This window comes from Coregonus clupeaformis, chromosome 30 (genome assembly GCF_020615455.1).
Source record: "Coregonus clupeaformis isolate EN_2021a chromosome 30, ASM2061545v1, whole genome shotgun sequence".
Lineage (NCBI taxonomy): Eukaryota > Metazoa > Chordata > Actinopteri > Salmoniformes > Salmonidae > Coregonus > Coregonus clupeaformis.
Window position 1 is genome coordinate 39,846,252 of NC_059221.1, and position 22,500 is coordinate 39,868,751.

The 22,500-nt window shown below is 44.2% G+C and overlaps 1 protein-coding gene across 1 annotated transcript in view; it reads left to right on the forward strand.

Moving 5' to 3' along the window:
* The first annotated feature begins 1,834 nt into the window (after positions 1-1,834).
* Positions 1,835-22,500, forward strand: part of LOC121546582 (myelin transcription factor 1-like) — a 25,493-nt gene continuing 4,827 nt past the window's right edge. Inside the window, exons 1-4 of the mRNA XM_045209276.1 lie at positions 1,835-1,911; positions 13,866-13,966; positions 20,370-20,421; positions 21,623-21,653. Coding sequence (XP_045065211.1) covers positions 1,887-1,911; positions 13,866-13,966; positions 20,370-20,421; positions 21,623-21,653 — 209 coding nt within the window. The 5' untranslated portion in view covers positions 1,835-1,886. The remainder of the gene's footprint in view (positions 1,912-13,865; positions 13,967-20,369; positions 20,422-21,622; positions 21,654-22,500) is intronic.

Genomic DNA, 22,500 nt, shown 5'->3' on the forward strand with positions numbered 1-22,500 from the left:
GGAGAGAGGGGAGAGGATGGAGGGGAGAGGGGAGAGGATAGGGGAGAGGGGAGAGGAAGGAGGGCGGAGAGGAGAGAGTAGAGGGGAGAGGGGGGGCCTAAAATTAATAGGTTAATGAATGTGTAGTGCTCAGGAAGAATACAGCGGGAGTGTCTGGCTCCCTCAGATAAAAACTTCTGGTGGCATTAGTGAGGCCAGCACTCTTTTTAAGTGAGAGCCTTTCTTTGTGAGCCATGCAGAGAAAGCAAATGTAATAAGCATTGAATCAATTACATGTGCTTTCCCATTTTTCCGCCATAGCAACGATGGCGAGGGGTCATTGAGACAAGGCTACGTACGGAGGACATTATTATCTACCAGACCATCTGTTACGGAGAGGGAGGGAGGAGCTGGTCCCAGACAGACACACCGAGTGGATACACAAGGTCTGGAATGAGCTTAAAGTGTCTGCTCAATTAATATAAAGAATACGTAAAACTAAACTGTAGAGAAATATAAACCGTAAGGTCAGACAGCAAAATAAGAGAGAATATAATTTATTCAATGTGCATCAATTGGATTCTTCTTATTCATCTTCAACAGTTCTGCATGAAAGCATTGGAATGACTTATATGGCAGGCAGTGTTGGACCGTTGTTGAAGCTGTGCAAATGTATCAGATCATTGATATTACTGAAGCATTATAAAAAACATACTGCATGTCTTGATCTGAAATACAGACCTGGTTGTTGATGGATGTTGTGAAGTGCAGGCTAAAGACTTTCATCCCAAAGGGTTGCACAATGACAGTGACACATCACCTGAGGGGTACACTACAAAGCAGATCCAATGAGTCACCAAGCAAACCTTGATAAACAACCAGAAATAACTCTTTATTTTCTGGTTCATTAAGAAACTGTTGACGGTAAAAGTGGTGGTGGTGATGGAGGTGGTGGTGGTGGTAGTGGAGATGGTGCTGGTGGCAGAGGTGGTGGAGGTGGTGGTGGTTTTGGTGGTGGTTGTGCTGGAGGTGGAGCTGGTGGTGGTGGTGGAAGTGGTGGTGGAGGTGGTAGTGGTGGTGGTGGAGGTGGTGGAGGTGGTGGAGGTGGTGGTAGTGTTGGTGGTGGTGGAGGTGGTGGAGGTGGTGGAGGTGGTGGTAGTGTTGGTGGTGGTGGAGGTGGTGGTGGTGGTGGTGGTGGTGGTGGTGGTGGTGGTGGTGGTGGTGGTGGAGGTTGTGATGGTGGTGGTGGTGGTGGTGTCGTAGTTGTTGTTTTTGTGGTAGTTGTTGTTGTTGTGATAGTTGTTGTTGTTGTGGTAGTTGTTGTTGTTGTGGTAGTTGTTGTTGTTGTGGTTGTTGTTGTTGTTGTGGTAGTTGTTGTTGTTGTTGTTGTGGTAGTGGGTTATTTAGACAACTAAAACCAAGTGGTTGTGACCATGTTGTTACATACCTGAGAGCTGAGTATACTGTATGTGAGTTAGGTTATATATACAGGATATACAGGATCATACTCAAAAGGACTTTGAAAGTAAAGTTAAAGATTTTAAATGTTCACGTTTTTGAAAACTAAAGTTTCCATAAAAGAATGCAGAGTATTTGAGTCCCAGTAGTCGACTGTCCAGACCAGGCGTGCGTACCAAATGTCCTTTGTGTTGGAGTTCTAAAGCCATTGAGCATTGCTGTTGAAAGCTGAGAATGACCGGCTGGGATTGGCTAAGGGAGTTGGCAGCAGTCAAATACTTCTTTGCACGGCCCGGTCTGATTGGTTTGGCTTGAGCTAACTGCAATTACCCCCACCCCCTCCCCTATCCCACTTACAAGTTGAAAGAAGTTTACTACAACTTTTTTTCCAGAGAAGTTAACATCTCAGTAATTGACAGTCGCGTGTGGGACAAGAGGGGACCGCAAACATGAAGCTGTGTCGCACTTTTATAGGTTAGTATAGTAACCTAATCTTATTTTTCCTATTGACAGGTAGCGTACTTGGACTGAACAGGTGTTTTATAGTGAGTTGTTTGTGTGATGCAGGCTAGAAAATAATGTTGTTTGTGATTTTCGAGATTCCAATGCAAGAGTTGGCGACACTGTTGCACCACAACTCAAATAAATAGTCTTCATAATGTATTTGTTTGTGTAGCTACTAACTGCCATTTTCGGGTCATGTTAATATTCTGTTGCAATATAATTATTATTTATTTGTTTTTTTTTGCCTAGGCCTATAGGGACATGATAGTGACAATAATTTAGTAATTTATTTAAAATTCTAAATGATGCCTCCCACAAAGTCTAGAATACCGGTATTACTTGTTGATTCAACTCAGACCGTTGCTTTTAATTATTCTAAAAATGTAGTTGGATTTACTCAGAGATAAATGTTTGACTTTTGCTACTTTAAAAAGACAGGTTGTTGCTCAAGAAACCAAAACATACACAATTTCACAGATTATTATACTGTATTTCTAAATAGCCTACATATTCCTTAAAACTTGTGATGAACCTTCGAATAACCGAAATCTAAACTCCCTAACCCCGGTAGACTTTCCCCAGACAAAGGCCAGTGTATTCCCCCGGGGACGTGTGGCTCAGTAGCCTACCGTGGGGACAATGCCATCCCAGGCTGCAGGCTGCAGGCATATTAAAACTTTCTCTTGTTGTCTGTCAGATTGTTCCATCTGTCGAGGGACTTCTCTGAGTCGGGGCTCCCCACCTCCTCCTTTCAGCTGCCACCATATACAATATTTATACTGACCATGGGCCCGTCACAATATAACCACCGTTCTAATTGTAGTCTGGAGCGACGTGACCATTGACGAGCCCATCTGCAGCAAGACTAACAACCGGTTGAAGAAAAAAGTTTACCAGCTGGTAACCGACGAACTGCTCGGGGTCATTAAATTGGGAAAAACAATGGAGTTGTTTCTCGAAACTTTTGGGGAAGTTTTTAAGAAATCCGGGGGCCCACAAAATAAAAGATTGGATTAGGGTATCAATACGAATAAAGCAAAAATAAGATATCAGAATATGGCCATTTTGAAGGAACACATTTACTTAGGCTAGTCGAATGACTAACGTGTATTGGTGCGTTATGATAGGATATTTATATGAAACCGTATTTAGGCTATAAACTGATGGGCCTAATATTGCATACATCAATAGAGAAAAGTAATTTAGCCTTTGTTGCAAGACGTAGGCCCATAGATACGTTATCAAGCTTGTCATAGGCTGGAAAGACAATCCAATTCGGTGAGTTTTACAGAACAAGCCTATTGAGCACGCAATGCTTGCTGTCCAAGGTCCTGAAACCATAGAGGGCGAGAGGGCAAAGGAGCTATGTGGGGCCCTGAAGTCATACAAGACAAGTTCAAACTTACTGTAGCCTTCTTGCTGTTTGTGATTGTGTGTGTTCTCAACAATGTGATTCTTAAAATCCTCTCAAAGCGTAGATTATGTCACACACACTTCAGCAGTGGGCATTCACCTGGCTTCTCATGAGCTTTCTCAAGAGTGTATTTCTCGGATCACGGGTGGCGCAGCGGATGTTTGTTTCCGCCTTTTCGTTCACTCGGTTGTTGATGCTGTTGTGTTGACTAGCGCCTCGCTCTGAGCCGCACAACTGAAATCATAGTGATGCGGCGTGCAGGACGCCAGTGATTGATTTCAGCTCCAATGCATAACAATGGGATTGCAACAAAAAAAAAACAGCCTGCTGCAAAGAGATAAGAATTTAATAGAATTTCTGAAAGCTGAAGGTTGGATTTTTGAATATTCCCCACGTGCCCCGGCGTGGAGAGACGAGATAAAGGATGGCATTTGTGGGGACTATTCTCAAATGGCTTGTAATGTATGGTTGTCATTTTCACTAATGGTTTCAAACAGCAAAGCAAAACCACAACATTTGGGAGTGATTCCAAGTTTCAAAATGCTGTAATATTTACAGGTCTCTATTTGCAGAATGTTATCCATGGCAAGTGGCCCACACAGAACATTAAACCCATCGTTTAATCACTGCCACAAGAATGCTGCAATCACCATTGAGAAGTTTGAGCATATGGCAAAGTTTCACTGGCCGCTCAAGATATTATTTTTATTTGATAGAAATAGAAACGAAACAACGATTTAAACGTTTTACCATCGTGTGTTATAATTATTTGAATCTCAATAATTAGTATGTTTTTTTACAACACTATTCAGTTTCGTTAAAGTCTTTAACTATAGCCTACTGCGATTTTCCATGGAGACTTACTTAGCCCACTCTCTCTGTGTTTTCCAAAGCAACTTCTCATATGCACTCGAAACGAAGAAATGATCCGATTCTGTCATCCCCAGCAATACATACTATCGAAGGGCATACATCAATCCCCTGCCCGAAAAGTGTCCATTGTGTGAGTTATTAGACAGTACCAGCTCCAATGAGTGGTGAAGGGTGTAGGTCACAATTGTAACGTATGCATTATTTTATGAAGTATCAAAGATGTTTCTCTCGGCGGAAAATAAACTAATTATGGTGTTGGTTGTTCCCTTCTAAAGCCAGCCTATCCTCCCTGATAGAAAGAGTATCGGATCATATAGATTTGTAAAAAAAATATATATATATCCGTGACAAGGCTATTGAAATCGAATATATATATATATATATACTTAATAAAAGCCTAGTAATGCTAATCAAAATGTTTTCTTCGATTAAATAAGAGTGTATGTGTGTGTGTGTGTGTGTGTGTGTGTGTGTGTGTGTGTGTGTGTGTGTGTGTGTGTGTATGAGAGAGAAAGAGAAAGAGAGAGAGAGAGAAGCAGAGAGAGAGAGAGAGCGTAGGCTATACATGCCTATTGAATTATAGTGGGGCTACCTAAAGCCCTGCCCATCTCATGGTATCGGTTTTACTACAGCTTCCGTGATGTCATGGCAAAGGGCGGAAAGGGGTGGTGATGGTGTGTGTGTGGGGGGGGTCATGTGGGAAAGGTAAGTCAATATTACGATTTCTCGCTGACAAAGGCAAATGAAGCCATGTTTTTGCTTACAAACAAGTAACATTTAACGCCTTGATCTGGAGCTCGGCGCTGTCGCCCTTTTCAGGAGGCCGTCTTGCGCTCGCGTTTTCACTGATCGACATCTGGATGTTATAGGCTACGGGACTAGAATACGATTTTATTCGAGCTGTAACTGAGGACATCGTCCACCAAACTACTTGACAACGAACTGAACTCACCCAAAACAGGAGGAAGACGTATAGGGAAAATCCTAAGGAAATATTTAGGGATTCAGGTAATAACACGTTATTATTGTTCACTCTGAATAGTCTACAGCAAATCTATAACAACTGATTGTTTATAATACCAATGTATTCATGCTTTTGGACAACTTTAACGTTACACTATTGTATTCGTTTCAACATCTTTGTTATCATGCATTTGGAGTTGGTACCCAAGGAGGATGGAGTGAGTGTGGCCATGACTTGATAGTGTTTTATTTGTCATTTCACGGTCTGTAGTTTATGTTTTGGGATTTATAGGATGCACCTGCCCTTTGCAATCAAGGTTGACTTTTTTGGATGAGAATATGGCTTTTGTTTAACAGTGTATTACCTTCTTTCCTGCAATTATATTTCCTCGGTGAGGCAATTAGGCTTCCACAATCTGACGTGTAGGCTATTTGTTGACATTACTGTGTTTGGGAGAATAAGCCTTTATTAAAGAGAAACGGATATCTATTTAGCGTACTAAAATCATAGCGACTAGTCCATATTAGTCAACTATGACGCTCTCTTTTATATTATCGGTGATCATTACACACTTTTAGCTGTGACTCTGCTTGTGTGGGTATAGTTAGTCATTGTGTTTCCGGCAAACCAACTCTAAAAAACGTAAATCCGCATTGATCTCGAAACACAGCTGTTTGTGTTGAATGTGCATAGTGCTCCTTCCGCATTGATCTCGAAACATAGCTGTTTGTGTTGAATGTGCATAGTGCTTCAATTTCTGTCCTTTGCTTTGATATCACTTTGTCTTTGAAATAGATTAGATCATCAATCGCTATTACCTTGCTATTACGCAGTTGACCACTTAAATGTTTGATCACTATTTTGTCGATTTTATTCTGGCTGACTATCCTCTGAATTATTTTGGCAAACTCGCTTTACTGGGCGTTTGTTAGTTCCATATGGCTGTGTGTAATTAAGGTCGAACAATCGGCGTTGCACAGGAGTCCCAGCCAAGCGTATGGGATGGAGGAGGATAGAGGAGGGGTGGCCATTTGATGTGCAGCAGAAAACATAGATGCTCCCTTCAAATGTCAGGCGCCCTTGGTCAGACGCGCAGATAAAAGTCCTTAGAATATTATTTTTGATTTGAGAATCGAGTAACACTCAACGTGCCCGTTCGAAAATCTATTTCGGCGACTTCTGTCTGGTATGTTTACTTTGGCCATTCGTACTGATCTGGTTTGAGTCAGGTTAATGGCATGTTGTTTAGAACGATGCTGCTCTCTCTACGTAGATGGCCATGCGGTCTGTCAAAGCACCTGCGCCTAAGATGGAGGATGAGAATGAAATACTAGGTAGGCCATTATGAAAAAATGTCCTCTGGTCGAAAGTTTGGACTGCTGTGTTCATATCTGTAGGATACAGCAAATAGGCTGGTCTCTCCCGAGAACGACCGCATGCTTTCCCAACTAGCTACTACTGCTACTACAACTATCTATTATTACTATGGTTACTTTTCTATGAGGGAGGGTTACTATGCTGCCACAAGGCAACTGCACTGCTAGTCCTATAGTGAACATTATAACGCCGTCGAATAAAATGTTATATTTTAGTTACTTTGCTATAGCAGTGCCAGATTGATATGGGCACCCAGGTCTAAGTTTATTATAACGAAATTGCAGCCGGTCCATGGTAGGTAGAGCAATTTATATACACTGTAGATTCTCTCTCTCACTAACTAGATAGTTTATATATAGAGAGAGAGAATCTACAGTGTGTTTCTTTTCTCTAGAATAGCCAAATAGCCTAGTTTATTTTAGGCTACTTTTACACAATTTATAGTAAGCCTAAATACATGTGGGACAAATATATTTTTTGTAGATAATAATTAGAGTATCTTATACCTGTGTTTTTAATTGCTTTATATAGTATGCTATTTCACACACCTCGTATAAACTATTAAAGCTTTGATTGTTTGATTTATGAATATGAATATTTGTTATTATAAAACGGTACATTTAGATCTAAGTTTGTATCCTCGAGGCTGACTGAACTCTTATCATGGGTTGAAATGCCCCCATCGCCCGTGGTGCTGGCAGCTGGGGCCAAATTGATCATAGCAGAGGAGAGTGAAATAACCTCATCGAGAGGAGCAGCTGGGCCAAATTGCGCCCTCGTCATTCAAAGCATATCAGAAACCTGAGCGATGGCGCCAAGGGCCAGGGTCGTCCAAGCAGTCAATGTAGAGAGAAGTGCCATTTATAACAAAAACCTTGGAATAATGATTGTTATGCAGTTGGAGTATTCCGTTATGGCCATTTTAGAACTAAAAGCCTCTCTTATAGGCCTCAGACTATTTTCGTGTGGGACACGGACTTGATACTGAACAAGTGTTCCTTCAGAAATGATAACTCTAAGAGGATGCATGTGGCTTGAGTAGGAGCATACTATTATTCTTTAGTAAATAAGACTTATTGACAACAGTCTTTTCAGCATTTATCAAGAGGCTTTTAACACCGTCAAAAACGTTTAGCCCACATCATAACTGTAAAAAAAGAAACCGGTAAAAGTGTCGGAATAGCGAATAAGTGTGGATCGATCTCTCTTGTTGTTTATGGTTTCCTTATGGCTCCTCCCAAACCTGGTTTCCATGGAGCTGTCCTGTCCTCCAGACTGCTTCCTCTGTGCGAGACCCTCTGTCCTTCTCAAAGGCACTTTGTCTCATTCTGTCAAACATTATTTTATTAGTTTCGTTTACTGTAAGGTCTGTTTGCTTTTGACCTTCTGGAACGGTCTATTCTTGGCAATTTTGATCGAATATTTATAGTTTCATGTAAAAAAAAAAAAAATCCATATTACATTCAGTAGGATGAAATTACTTAATGTATTAATGCTTTTCATGAATGTATTATTATTATTACTAGGCCTATTATTATAATTATAATTATTTGTGTGCAGCTAGTGTAGGCTTTTATGTTTGTACAGAACTTATCATTTCTCCACTTTTGTTAAGAGCCTTGTCTAGGTCGTCGGTAATCACTCAGATTTATCTCTAAATCCTGCTTAACTCTACCAGGGGTGTACAGCTGGCCCATTTTGGATTATTGTAACAGCATACTCTGGTGTTTAATCTAACTATGGATTTAATATCTGTCTTTGCTCCATTCTCCCCCAAAAAAAAAAAAAAAATCTTATTACTCTACATTTTTTTGCTAAATGTGATTTGTCTGAGTTTGTCACTAACTAGATAGTTTGTCACTATCCTGGAAAAAAAACAATTTTCTTTGCGGTTTTGAAAAGGCCATGTCCCCCAGTTAAAGATTGTATTTTCATTCCTTCAGTCATTGTACATTTTCATTCACTTGCCTTTCTCTACTGTGTCTGAAATGAACATCCCTGACAATCAATTAATTGTCAGCTTTCCAGCTCTCTCATTACTAAATGATGAGATGGCAGTAATTTAATTCACAGTGAATGTCACCTGATCTCCAAATGAGGAGCTCTGCTGCTTTTTACTGGTTTGCTTCTTTAGCACAGGGTGAATGGGCTTTAGCAAGGGGCAAGCCTTTCCAGGATGGATGTCAGGCCTTAGTTAGTATTGACTATAGGATTAGATATGATGAGTGAGAAAGTTATAGAAGCATAAATACCATACCCCCAAGACATGCTAACCTCTCACCATTACAATAACAGGGGAGGTTAGCATTTTATATCATACCCCCAAGACATGCTAACCTCTCACCATTACAATAACAGGGGAGGTTAGCATTTTATATCATACCCCCAAGACATGCTAACCTCTCACCATTACAATAACAGGGGAGGTTAGCATTTTTGGCGGGCTATGATATTTGTGCGTCTGTAACTTTCTCACTCATCATTATTCACAATTTATTCAGGGGATTATCTGTAATCATGGTAGTATCCACATTAATGTAGAAGTGTTTAGAAAACATATTATATTCTTATTTATAATAAAAGTGACTCCAAAATGACACAATACATTATTTATCGTTAATTTCTATTGGGCACAAAATAATCTGAAATTACAGCCAAAACAAACAGCAAATGCATCCAGCAAGTTTGTAGAGTCACAAGCTTGGTGTAATCATTGCGTGCTATGAATATGGGACCAAATACAAACCGTTTGACCACTTTAACACACATATACTGTAAGTGAATTTGTCCCAATACTTTTGGTCCCCTAAAATGGGGGGACTATTTACAAAAAGTGCTGTAATATCTAAACGATTCATCCAATATTGATGTAAATACACTCAAATTAAAGGTGACAGTCTGCAGTTTAACCTCATAGTCATTGTATCATTTCAAATCCAAAGTGCTGGAGTACAGAGCCAAAAAAACTACAAAAATGGCCACTGTCCCAATACTGTTGTAGCTCACTGTATGATTCCCATGCCAAAAAAGCCCTTTTAATTTAATTAAATTGAGATAGAGATTAACAGTATGACTGTTGTGATCACTTTTCTAAGGAAGAGGGAAAGTTGATAAACAAGCATCTGTGGAGTGCGTTGGGTTGTGCTGTGCTGGGCTGAGGTGGGGGGAAGAGGGAGGTGGGTTAAGGAGGAGGGGGGTAGCTCGGGACTGCTCTGACATGGAAACAGCCTTTTGTTGTCTCACTGTCTGTCTGCTATCTCTGAGACGAGGACTGGGCTCTGACTGTAGGATAGGTGCTGTCTGTCTGCTATCTCTGAGACGAGGACTGGGCTCTGACTGTAGGATAGGTGCTGTCTGTCTGCTATCTCTGAGACGAGGACTGGGCTCTGACTGTAGGATAGGTGCTGTATGTCTGCTATCTCTGAGACGAGGACTGGGCTGTGACTGTAGGATAGGTGCTGTCTGTCTGCTATCTCTGAGACGAGGACTAGGCTGTGACTATAGGATAGGTGCTGTCTGTCTGCTATCTCTGAGATGAGGACTGGGCTGTGACTGTAGGATAGGTGCTGTCTGTCTGCTATCTCTGAGACGAGGACTAGGCTGTGACTGTAGGATAGGTGCTGTCTGTCTGCTATCTCTGAGATGAGGACTGGGCTGTGACTGTAGGATAGGTGCTGTCAGTCTGCTATCTCTGAGATGAGGACTGGGCTCTGACTGTAGGATAGGTGCTGTCTGTCTGCTATCTCTGAGACGAGGACTGGGCTGTGACTGTAGGATAGGTGCTGTCTGTCTGCTATCTCTGAGATGAAGACTGGGCTGTGACTGTAGGATAGGTGCTGTCTGTCTGCTATCTCTGAGATGAGGACTGGGCTGTGACTGTAGGATAGGTGCTGTCTGTCTGCTATCTCTGAGACGAGGACTAGGCTGACTGTAGGATAGGTGCTCTCTGTCTGCTATCTCTGAGACGAGGACTAGGCTGTGACTGTAGGATAGGTGCTGTCTGTCTGCTATCTCTGAGACGAGGACTAGGCTGACTGTAGGATAGGTGCTCTCTGTCTGCTATCTCTGAGACGAGGACTAGGCTGTGACTGTAGGATAGGTGCTGTCTGTCTGCTATCTCTGAGACGAGGACTAGGCTGTGACTGTAGGATAGGTGCTGTCTGTCTGCTATCTCTGAGACGAGGACTGGGCTGTGACTGTAGGATAGGTGCTGTCTGTCTGCTATCTCTGAGACGATGACTAGGCTGTGACTGTAGGATAGGTGCTGTCTGTCTGCTATCTCTGAGACGAGGACTGGGCTGTGACTGTAGGATAGGTGCTGTCTGTCTGCTATCTCTGAGACGAGGACTGGGCTGTGACTGTAGGATAGGTGCTGTCTGTCTGCTATCTCTGAGATGAGGACTAGGCTGTGACTGATACTCCTATACATCTGTTTATATAACAGCTCATGTTTTGTCACTGCATTCATTACTAAAATAGACAGAGTGTAAGAGGTTCAAGAAAGAGAAGATATGAGGAAATTGAAAAGTTGAGAAGATTGAAAGCGGTGGAGAGAGAGTAAAAATTGAGACAGATGATAAAAGAAACAAGAGTCAGTGTGTTTTAGTTGTGGAGCAGTTAGTGTGGGAGTTTGACTTGGGGGTGTGTTTTAGTTGTGGAGCAGTTAGTGTGGGAGTTTGACTTGGGGGTGTGTTTTAGTTGTGGAGCAGTTAGTGTGGGAGTTTGACTTGGGGGGGTGTTTTAGTTGTGGAGCAGTTAGTGTGGGAGTTTGACTTTGGAGTGTGTTTTAGTTGTGGAGCAGTTAGTGTGGGAGTTTGACTTGGGGGTGTGTTTTAGTTGTGGAGCAGTTAGTGTGGGAGTTTGACTTGGGGGTGTGTTTTAGTTGTGGAGCAGTTAGTGTGGGAGTTTGACTTGGGGGTGTGTTTTAGTTGTGGAGCAGTTAGTGTGGGAGTTTGACTTGGGGGTGTGTTTTAGTTGTGGAGCAGTTAGTGTGGGAGTTTGACTTGGGGGTGTGTTTTAGTTGTGGAGCAGTTAGTGTGGGAGTTTGACTTGGGGGTGTGTTTTAGTTGTGGAGCAGTTAGTGTGGGAGTTTGACTTGGGGGTGTGTTTTAGTTGTGGAGCAGTTAGTGTGGGAGTTTGACTTGGGGGTGTGTTTTAGTTGTGGAGCAGTTAGTGTGGGAGTTTGACTTGGGGGTGTGTTTTAGTTGTGGAGCAGTTAGTGTGGGAGTTTGACTTGGGGGTGTGTTTTAGTTGTGGAGCAGTTAGTGTGGGAGTTTGACTTGGGGGTGTGTTTTAGTTGTGGAGCAGTTAGTGTGGGAGTTTGACTTGGGGGTGTGTTTTAGTTGTGGAGCAGTTAGTGTGGGAGTTTGACTTGGGCTGTGCCACTCCCTCTCTGTAGGAGCTCTAGCTGCAGGTGCCCATGCCCGGGTAGAGACAGATGGGACTTCAGGACAGACACTCACTGCTCAGGAAATTCACCAGAATGGGAGAGAGGAGACAGGGCAGGAGGGTGTAAGGAGCAGGGTGTCTGGTGCTAGGGGCAGGGTGGTTGGGTGCTAGGAGCAGGATGGTTGGGTGCTAGGAGCAGGGTGGTTGGGTGCTCTGAGCAGGGTGGTTGGGTGCTAGGAGCAGGGTGTCTGGGTGCTAGGAGCAGGGTGGTTGGGTGCTAGGAGCAGGGTGGTTGGGTGCTAGGAGCAGGGTGGTTGGGTGCTAGGAGCAGGGTGGTTGGGTGCTAGGAGCAGGGTGGTTGGGTGCTAGGAGCAGGGTGGTTGGGTGCTAGGAGCAGGGTGGTTGGGTGCTAGGAGCAGGGTGGTTGGGTGCTAGGAGCAGGATGGTTGGGTGCTAGGAGCAGGGTGGTTGGATGTTAGGAGCAGGGTGGTTGGATGCTAGGAGCAGGATGGTTGGGTGCTAGGAGCAGGGTGGTTGGATGCTAGGAGCAGGATGGTTGGGTGCTAGGAGCAGGATGGTTGGGTGCTAGGAGCAGGGTGGTTGGATGCTAGGAGCAGGATGGTTGGGTGCTAGGAGCAGGGTGGTTGGGTGTTAGGAGCAGGATGGTTGGGTGCTAGGAGCAGGATGGTTGGGTGCTAGGAGCAGGATGGTTGGATGCTAGGAGCAGGGTGGTTGGATGCTAGGAGCAGGGTGGTTGGGTGCTAGGAGCAGGGTGGTTGGATGCTAGCTTATTTACCCTCTGGCCACCTTGAAGTCACTAAGTGTGAAAATATAGTGAAGAGTAGTCTTGTACAGATTTGCATGATTTTAAATGTTTATAGTTCAGGGTTTCATTAGTTAGCTGTGAAAGTTTGTTCTTTTTTTCTCAAATTGTATTTTCTTCACATTCTGTGAAGGTCTGTGCTCTCATTATTTAAGACACTTCAGAACCACATCTGTGGACAGCTCCAGAGTGGATGATCATTTTAGTCTTGGCTATAAAACTGCAAGGATAGAACCAGGTTTGATAATAGTTCAGCTTCTTTCTATCCCACAATGTGTGATGAAGGGAACAGCTATTACCTTGATGAAAAAAGAACAAAAAGGCTCTTGATTTATGGATGATTCATTATTTACTGACCATTCCCTCTTTCCTCTCTCCTTCTGAACCATCCCCCACCTTGCTCATATGCACCCAACTACTGAAAAGCTCAATAAAAATGCACAAATGTGATTGATTCTAATAGCAGACTGACAGAGACTCCAGCTGGGGCACTTTAGTGTGCATACTGACGTGTGTGTTTCTTTAGTGCCTGGAGTATGAGCGCCCCGCCCTGCCCTACCCTACCCAACCCCCTCTCCGTCACCCTCCACCTTCCCCTCTCCATCACCCTCCACCTTCCCCTCCTCCTCCACATCACCCTCCTCCTCCTCCTCCTCCTCCTCCCCCTCCACATCACCCTCATCCGTCCCATCACCCTCCTCCTCCTCCTCCTCCTCCTCCTCCTCCCCCCTCCCTTTCACCCTCCTCCCCCCTCCTCCTCCTCCTCCTCCCTCCCCCTCCCTCCTCCTCCTCCTCCTCCTCCTCTTCCCCCCATCACCCTCCTCAACCTCCTCCTCCTCCTCACCCTCCCCCTCCTCCTCCTCCCTCCCTCCCTCCCCCCTCCTCCTCCTCCTCCTCCTCCTCCTCCTCCTTCTCCTCCTCCTCACCCTCCTCCTCCCTCCTCCTCTTCCTCCTCCTCACCCTCCTCCTCCTCACTCCTCCCCCTCCTCCCCCTCCTCCTCCTCCTCCTCCTCTGCTGGTGTTGTTATTTAAAATGACTCTTTCTTATTTTCTCCTATTTTGCCCCCCCCCCCCCCCCGGTTCAGAAAATGAGTTTCGGGGTGAGCTCCTGAATCAGCGGTGGACGCGAGGCGAGAGGATCAGCCGCTGCCAGCCCACACAGAGACTGCAGAGCAGACCAATCAAAGTGAGTGACAGAGCACAGCACTTTGTTTCTGCTTTCTGAGCACTTTACCACTGCCCAGCAAGGCGGGATAGGAGGTGGGGGTGGAGGATGGAGGAGGAGGGGGAGGAGAGGAGGGGGAGGGGAGGAGGAGAAGGAGGAGGAGGAGGAGAGGGGGTGAAGGGGGGGGGAGGAGGTGGTGGAGGAGGAGGCGGAGGGGTGGAGGGGATGGAGGAGGGATAGGAGGGGGTGGAGGAGGAGAGGGAGGAGGAGGGGTGGAGGAGGAGGAGGGGTGGAGGGGGGATGGAGGAGGGATAGGAGGGGGGGTGGAGGAAGGGTGGGGTGGTGGAAGAGGGAGGAGGAGGGGATAGGATGGGGGGTGGAGGAGGGGTGGAGGAGGGGTGGAGGGGGTCTGCTGGATGAGCATGCTGGACAGTGCACTTCAGGCAAACAAATCAAACAGCACATCAAATCCTCTCTGCTGTCAGCCCAGCCCAGCCCAGCCTATAGCACAGCTCAGCTCAGTTCAGTTCAGCTCAGCATTTTACTTCCACAGAGTTCACTTTAGAGCATTTTTTTTAACATCAGACAGAAAATCTCAAGAGGATGTCCTTGAGCTGCTTTTATTTTTTCCCCTTATTCACCCTCATCAGCATAAAATAAAACCTCTCTCCCGCTCTTTCTTTCTTTCTTTCTTTCTTTCTTTCTTTCTTTCTTTCTTTCTTTCTTTCTTTCTTTCTTTCTTTCTTTCTTTCTCTCTCTCTCTCTCTCTCTCTCTCTCTCTCTCTCTCTCTCTCTCTCTCCCTCTCTCTCTCTCTCTCTCTCTCTCTCTCTCTCTCTCTCTCTCTCTCTCTCTCTCTCTCTCTCTCTCTCTCTCTCTCTCTCTCTCTCTCTCTCTCTCTCTCTCTCTCTCTCTCTCTCTCTCTCTCTCTTTCTTTCTTTCTTTCTTTCCCTCTCTCTCTCTCTCTCTCTCTCTCTCTCTCTCTCTCTCTCTCTCTCTCTCTCTCTCTCTCTCTCTCTCTCTCTCTCTCTCTCTCTCTCTCTCTCTCTCTCTCTCTCTCTCTCTCTCTCTCTCTCTCTCTCTCTCTCTCTCTCTCTCTCTCTCTCTCTCTCTCTCTCTCTCTCTCTCTCTCTCTCTCTCTCTCTCTCTCTCTCTCTCTCTCTCTCTCTCTCTCTCTCTCTCTCTCTCTCTCTCTCTCTCTCTCTCTCTCTCTCTCTCTCTCTCTCTCTCTCTCTCTCTCTCTCTCTCTCTCTCTCTCTCTCTCTCTCTCTGCTCTCTCTCTCTCTCCCTCTCTCTCTCCTCTCTCTGCTCTCTCTCTCTCTCCCTCTCTCTCTCTCTCTCTCTCTCTCTCTCTCTCTCTCTCTCTCTCTCTCTCTCTCTCTCTCTCTCTCTCTCTCTCTCTCTCTCTTTCTTTCTTTCTTTCTTTCTTTCTTCTTTCTTTCTTTCTTTCTCTCTCTCTCTCTCTCTCTCTCTCTCTCTCTCTCTCTCTCTCTCTCTCTCTCTCTCTCTCTCTCTCTTTCTTTCTTTCTTTCTTTCTTTCTTTCTTTCTTTCTTTCTTTCTTTCTTTCTTTCTTTCTTTCTTTCTTTCTCTCTCTCTCTCTCTCTCTCTCTCTCTCTCTCTCTCTCTCTCTCTCTTTCTTTCTCTCTCTCTTTCTTTCTTTCTTTCTTTCTTTCTTTCTTTCTTTCTTTCTTTCTTTCTTTCTTTCTTTCTTTCTTTCTTTCTTTCTTTCTTTCTTTCTTTCTTTCTTTCTTTCTTTCTTTCTGTCTGTCTGTCTGTCTGTCTTTCTTTCTTTCTTTCTTTCTTTCTCTCTCTCTCTCTCTTTCTCTCTCTCTCTCTCTCTCTCTCTCTCTCTCTCTCTCTCTCTCTCTCTCTCTCTCTCTCTCTCTCTCTCTCTCTCTCTACTCTCTCTGCTCTCTCTCTCTCTCTCTCTCTCTCTCTCTCTCTCTCTCTCTCTCTCTCTCTCTCTCTCTCTCTCTCTCTCTCTCTCTCTCTCTCTCTCTCTCTTTCTCTCCCACTATTATGGTTGCTCCCCTCTGTGTGGATATTTTTTTTTACTTTGTATTTTAACCTGAATTTATGCACATATTACAGTTTTTCTCGATTGCTAAGACACTTTTAATGAAACTGGGGTCCACTTGATCTCGATCATAACCTAATGAACAGTATTCTTCTTTGTTAACCTGTAAGTCTGTAAGTCATTTGTCATTACTTTCACACACAATGCAAATGCTAAGCACATTTTTGCTAAAACAGTAAACGCAACCTGTGTAGCCCTGTGTAGCTCAGTTGGTAGAGCTTGGCGCTTGCAACGCCAGGGTTGTGGGTTCTTTTCCCACGGGGGGCCAGTATGTAAAAATATATGCACTCACTAACTGTAAGTCGCTCTGGATAAGAGCGTCTGCTAACTGACTAAAATGTAAATGTAACTCTCTACAAAAGTACAAAACTCAGTTGAGTAAATCATGACAAACAAAATTAAAACATTTGGTCACAGCTGATACAAATTAATCCCGTGAATGTGAACCTCTTCTACATGTGTGCGAAACTTATTTGCACAATTGTTCAATCAGCAATCAGTCCCTATTCATGCATAAAAGAGGTCACCTCTTATTGCTGTTTGCAAGAATGGACCAAGTAAGAGGCCGAGGGCAAGGACAAAGGAGAGGTAGAGGGGCCCATAGAGGAAGATAGTTAATCTCTCAGTTAAAATGGAAAAATATAAAATATATATTTTTCTGGATATTCATGCTCTTATTATATAATAATTTTAGGACAAAATAATACAATCCATGCTGTTATGTGTACTTGTCTTTTATGGTGCATACTATAAATATATTATCAACAAATGGCCCCGATATAAAGAGGGTTAACCACTTTAGGGTATATTGATAGTTGGAGTTAGTATTTTTTTGGGCCGTTGTGTAACGAGTGATTGAAATAACTTTTCACTAGATAACAAGTTGTATGTTTTGATGGAGGTAGTGTCATGTATTTCATTTTTTTGAGAGTCTTAATGCATTTTACAAATGAAATGTGTCATTTTGGCCAACGTGTTACAGTTTGGGGCTGCGTGTTAATTGTTTTGAAAAAGTGAATTCTGTTTGGACAAATGTGCTCAAGCAATCGAGACAAACTGTGGCAAAGGGAGGGATGGAGGGAGGGATGGAGTGAGGGGAATGAAGGAGAAGGAGGGAAAGAGAGGAGGGGATGTTGTCCTCTGGGTCTAGTGAAAGTAGCTTTGCTACCCTCTGAAGGCCAGGGTTCATCAGAAAGGATGGCTTTTTATTGATTTGGTTTGGATTTCTTGAAGGGGAGTAGCAGTAACAAGCTTTAAATCAAACAGTGAATCATTTCAAAGATATTTCCTTGTTCTGGAATGGAATCGGTACTGAAGGACTTCACCTCAGAGTAAGAGCATGAGAGAGGAATGGAGAGCAATGATGTCTGATAAAACACAAGCTTGTGTAACACTGTTAGTTCTAGTAGTGTCTCCTCCTCCATGGTGTGAATGATTAAAGTGAGCCCGGGTGGGGCTCGACACGTAGTAGTGACTGCCTGACCCAGGAACCAGGCCTCTCTAATTGGCAGTTGATGTCCGCAGGTAATTTTTGAAGATGTCAGTCTTCCTTGCTGGTTGCCTAGTGAACGCGGCTCTCTGATGCTCTCCTGGTTCCCTCTCCTCTTGTAAACGTTGAAAATGAATAAAATACAGATTTATGTGCACCAGGGGAAGAGGGGTGACCTTCTCTGTGAAGTCATTGCCCCCAGCCAGCAATTTACATATAGCTGTCAGAATGCAGAGCAGAGATGGCCTTCCTGGCTTGTATGGCACACAAAGAGGGACATAATTGATAATGTAACACAGTCTGTAGGGATGCATAGCCCTCCTGCATGAGCTACTCTGGTAAAACACACACCCTCTTCTCTCTCGCAGCGGGGAAAATAGCATCTGGGCACCATATACATTTCTCATTCAAAGAATGTAATTAAAAAACAACACAGGCAAAGGATAGGTTTGAACATACATTAAAAAAGCCCTTTGAAACAGATTATGAAAATAAGGTGAATCGCCGGCCTCATTCCGCCTGGATTCATTCAGTGACTTTGTGTTCATCCAAAATGAATGAGGTGGAAAAAAACATAACATTAAAATCGAACTCAGATTGTGCTTACCTATTTAAATGTATGTAGCTATGGTTACGCAAACATGAAAGCAATAGGGGGCTCCTTTCAATCCCGTTTGATTCATGTGATGACTATCGACGTGGGGGGAAGAAGCAGAAAAGCAGACGGGAGAAACAGAAGTGTATACAGGCTCATCATTGATAAGACACAGTCAACACAGTGAATCTCTTTAGGGATACCTCGTTTGTTTTCTCCGCCCACCGGGTCACATGGGTCACTGAGAGCGAGGGAGGGGCTACTACACAGTCTCCATTTTCTGTCCAGTGAAAGAGACTAAACAAACTGTGTTCATTAGCTTCTCGTGGCATTTTGATCCCCTGTAAAACTTTCCACTCATGCCACACACAGGCCCGTGAGTTGAGCGCAGAGAGTAAACTGCTCCCTTTAGTTTGGGGTACAAAGCCGGCTTGTTTCACGGGTGCACATTAGCAGTGCCTGATGAAAAGCCCTAGGGGCCAGGGGAGGAGGGAGGGCTGGGGCCGGGCCCGGAGCCCCCACACTGCACCTGTACCTCCGGATCAGCCCGAGACGCAGAACTCAGGGCGCCCCAAAAAAACACAACACACTTCTTATCCCCCCCTCTCTCCTCTCCCTTTTCAAAAGTAGATCTATTAGCAGGAAGTGCCTTTGCCAACGACAGAAAAAGAGAAAAAGAAAGAGAGAGAGAGAGAGAGAGAGATGTTTGAATTCACTGTGGCCCTGCCAACTTCACCACTGACTGAGACAAAGCAGCTAATGCTGGGGGAGGGGGAGGACAGTGGAGGGGAAGGGGAGGGGAGGGGGAGAAGGGGAGGAGAGGGGGGAGGACAGTGGAGGGGAGGGGAGGGGGGAGGACAGGGGAGCGCAGGGGGACAGGCCATAAAAGTTCAGTAATCAAAGCTAATGCTCCCATTGTGTCTAAAAAGCGTCTGATAGCTTTAGAGTGTGCCTGCCTGGCTCTGTTATAGAGCTGTTGAGTGGGGAAATGGGAATGGTGGTACCAGGAGGTGTGGCTGGGGCTTCACACCTGCTCTTTTGTGCCTTAAAAGCAAGGCCTCTGCCGGGTGAACCGGGAGTACTGGGTCCCTAAAAGAGCAATTACAGTGATTCTAAGCAGTCATGTTTTTGTTGTTGTTAATATTATTATTACTAATGTACAACTATGGTCAGGCACCACAGTTATGATTATCATTCCCTTTGCTTACAAGGCCATGCCCTCATGTATGTAGGCATTGCATGTTACTTCTTTTGAGATGCCAATCCGCTCAGGTGCTGGAAATAACAGGGTTAGAGAGAGGGGGAGGGTCCTGGGTGGTGAAGCGGACAGGTTCGGGGCGGCAGGGGGCTGATACTGGATGAGGATTTCAAACACAACAAACACCTGTTTTTCTCTCCAAGCATTTTTAATTTGTTTTTAATTTTCACTCGTGTAATGTTCTGGTGATTAATCTACTGTCTCTTCTCTTCTCTTCTCTTCTCTTCTCTTCTCTTCTCTTCTCTTCTCTTCTCTTCTCTTCTCTTCTCTTCTCTTCTCTTCTCTTCTCTTCTCTTCTCTTCTCTTCTCTTCTCTTCTCTCTCTCTCTCTCTCTCTCTCTCTCTCTCTCTCTCTCTCTCTCTCTCTCTCTCTCTCTCTCTCTCTCTCTCTCTCTCTCTCTCTCTCTCTCTCTCTCTCTCTCTCTCTCTCTCTCTCTCTCTCTCTCTCTCTCTCTCTCTCTCTCTCTCTCTCTCTCTCTCTCTCTCTCTCTCTCTCTCTCTCTGTGTGTGTGTGTGAGGACTGAGTGGGGGAATTGGTACAGTAGATATGTTCTCCCTGGTGCTCAAGGTTTATTTTAACTTCCAGCAACCGTTGGAGGGAGAAATAACATGGCTCATAGCAATGTGATACTCCCAGGTTTACCAGCAATAGGAAAAGAGATGGAGATGGGGAGAGAGAGAGAGGGGGGGGGGGGTGCATTTTCCAGGAAAAAATATATAATCTCTGTTTGTGTGCCTGCCTGTGTGGGTTTTGTTTGTGTATGTAAGTGTATTTGTGTTTCATTGTGAGTACATGGGCTTCATCTTGAGTCCGTAGGAAGTGCATTGTGTGTGCACTGTATCATATAAGGTTGTCTACATTATGTTTGCGTACATGGAAGTAGACATGAATTTGAACTGTAACCGTTTGGGGTTGTTAGTCTGTAATGGCTGGTATTCTTCTATTAATTTCCTCTTCCATTAAAAGCAATGTCCTGACTCTCCCTGTCCTCTTTCCTTAATGCCAGATGAGTGTGGAGAGCGATGACAAGCGAAACACACGCTCCAAGGGAATCAGAGGTGAGTTCAGCTCTAATGCCACAGGGAGGAGTTTGTCCTGTTTTCTCTTCTTTACTGGAGGCAGATTTCTCTAAAAGGTGCAAGGCCACATCTTTCCTCTCTAAAGATATGTCTTGTCCAGGACTGCTGGTCCGCTAGCCATTGTTACCTGACAGCTCTCAGCTCATGCTGAGTGGACTGATCCGAGAGAGAGAGAGAGAGAGAGAGAGAGAGAGAGAGAGAGAGAGAGAGAGAGAGAGAGAGAGAGAGAGAGAGAGACCACAGTTCACAATGCGTTCAGAATGCAGTCAGGGGTCCGTGTCCTTCATAGATACCCACCGTACTGAATGATGAAACAGACAGAAACTGACTGCAGAGAAATGCATAGGCCTGACTATGGGGAGAGAGGGATGTTGACTGAATACTCTTTAGGTATCCTCTTACACTGGGCCTCCTGACACCAGATTCATGTTCTGTAATTGGAGCTGTGACTGTGTTCTGAAGATAGTTTTTTCCTCCAATAGCAATAATGAAAACTACAATCTGCTCTATTGTTGACACTCTTTTGGATTCCTCCCCAAACAGACAACAGTTGGGGAACAATAAGCTCATAGTGTTGTTGACCGGGGACTATGATTTATTTTTTCAATGCAATTAATTCGCCTGAAAGAATTGCAGTATTTTTAACTGATATCTGCAAGTTTACTTTTAATTTAATTTCACAATTATGATAACTAAACTGCAACAATTAATCATGCTCCAATTGCTGAAGCCTGCATATACAGTAATTGCCATATTTTTCTGATCAAGCTCCAAGCAATTTGGCTTATTTAGATATTCTTGGATGTGTCTGTGTGTTTGTTGTAGGAGTATGTAGATTTTTGTGTATTTCTGTGAAGAGGCCTCCTGATAATGCAGTCATGTATATTTCTGTGAAGAGGCCTCCTGATAATGCAGTCATGTATATTTCTGTGAAGAGGCCTCCTGATAATGCAGTCATGTATATTTCTGTGAAGAGGCCTCCTGATAATGCAGTCATGTGTATTTCTGTGAAGAGGCCTCCTGATAATGCAGTCATGTATATTTCTGTGAAGAGGCCTCCTGGGATTCGTATGCATTTGTGCTTTATTGATTGTAGCTCCTTCTGCAGTGCAGCTTTCAGAAAGCTGTTTCACCTTTGTGTTCACGGTCAGTTGTTTCTCCTCTCTTATCACTCCTCTAGTTTCCATAGATCTTGTTGGACAAGAGCTAAGGTAAGAAACATAACACGTTGTCTTCTTGTACGTTGCTTGTCTCTCTAGTTTGTATCTCTCTAACAGAAACATTATACTGAAGCCTTATTTTGTCATACTTTACATTTCTGACAAAGATAAGTACATCTCAGTCATTCAGAACAGTAGAGAATGACAATAACACCCTTAATCACTCAGAGTGGGTTTCTGTCAGATGATGGTATTTAATATTGTGAATAATTTACTTCATGGTCCAAGTTTAACCCCTCTAACATACCGCAATTAAACAGAAACCCTTAGCCTTCATCCACCTCCTCTTCTTCACCCTCCTCCTCCACCTCCTCCTCCTCCTCCTCCTCCTCCACCTCCTCCTCTTCATCCCCCATTAGCATGAACTGTATGGGTGCTACAGAACCTCATTAGTCATGACGAACATCGGCTCCACTCCCCAGATTGTTTTTCATTCTTTCTCATTTGTCTCACTTCACTTCTAAGCAGTGCTCTGCAGCACTCCAAAAACCTTGAGGTGTAGGAGAGGCTTGTGTCTCATTTCACTTCTAAGCAGTGCTCTGCAGCACTCCAAAAACCTTGAGGTGTAGGAGAGGCTTGTGTCTCATTTCAAATGCAAATGCAGCATTTTAATAAGTAAAAGTAATAAATGGATCATTGAAGTAATAAAGACGATTGCGGAAAGAAGTTAATGAGAATTGAAATTAGTCGTCCTAAAGGGTCATGACAATGTGAATGAAACGCTGCTGCGTCCCCGTAGCTGACTTCTGAGAGGAGGGGAAATTACAAAACGCCTGGCGCGATCTCTATCACATGGAATGGGATTGGCCAGCTTGATGGATGACACATTTGTCCTTGG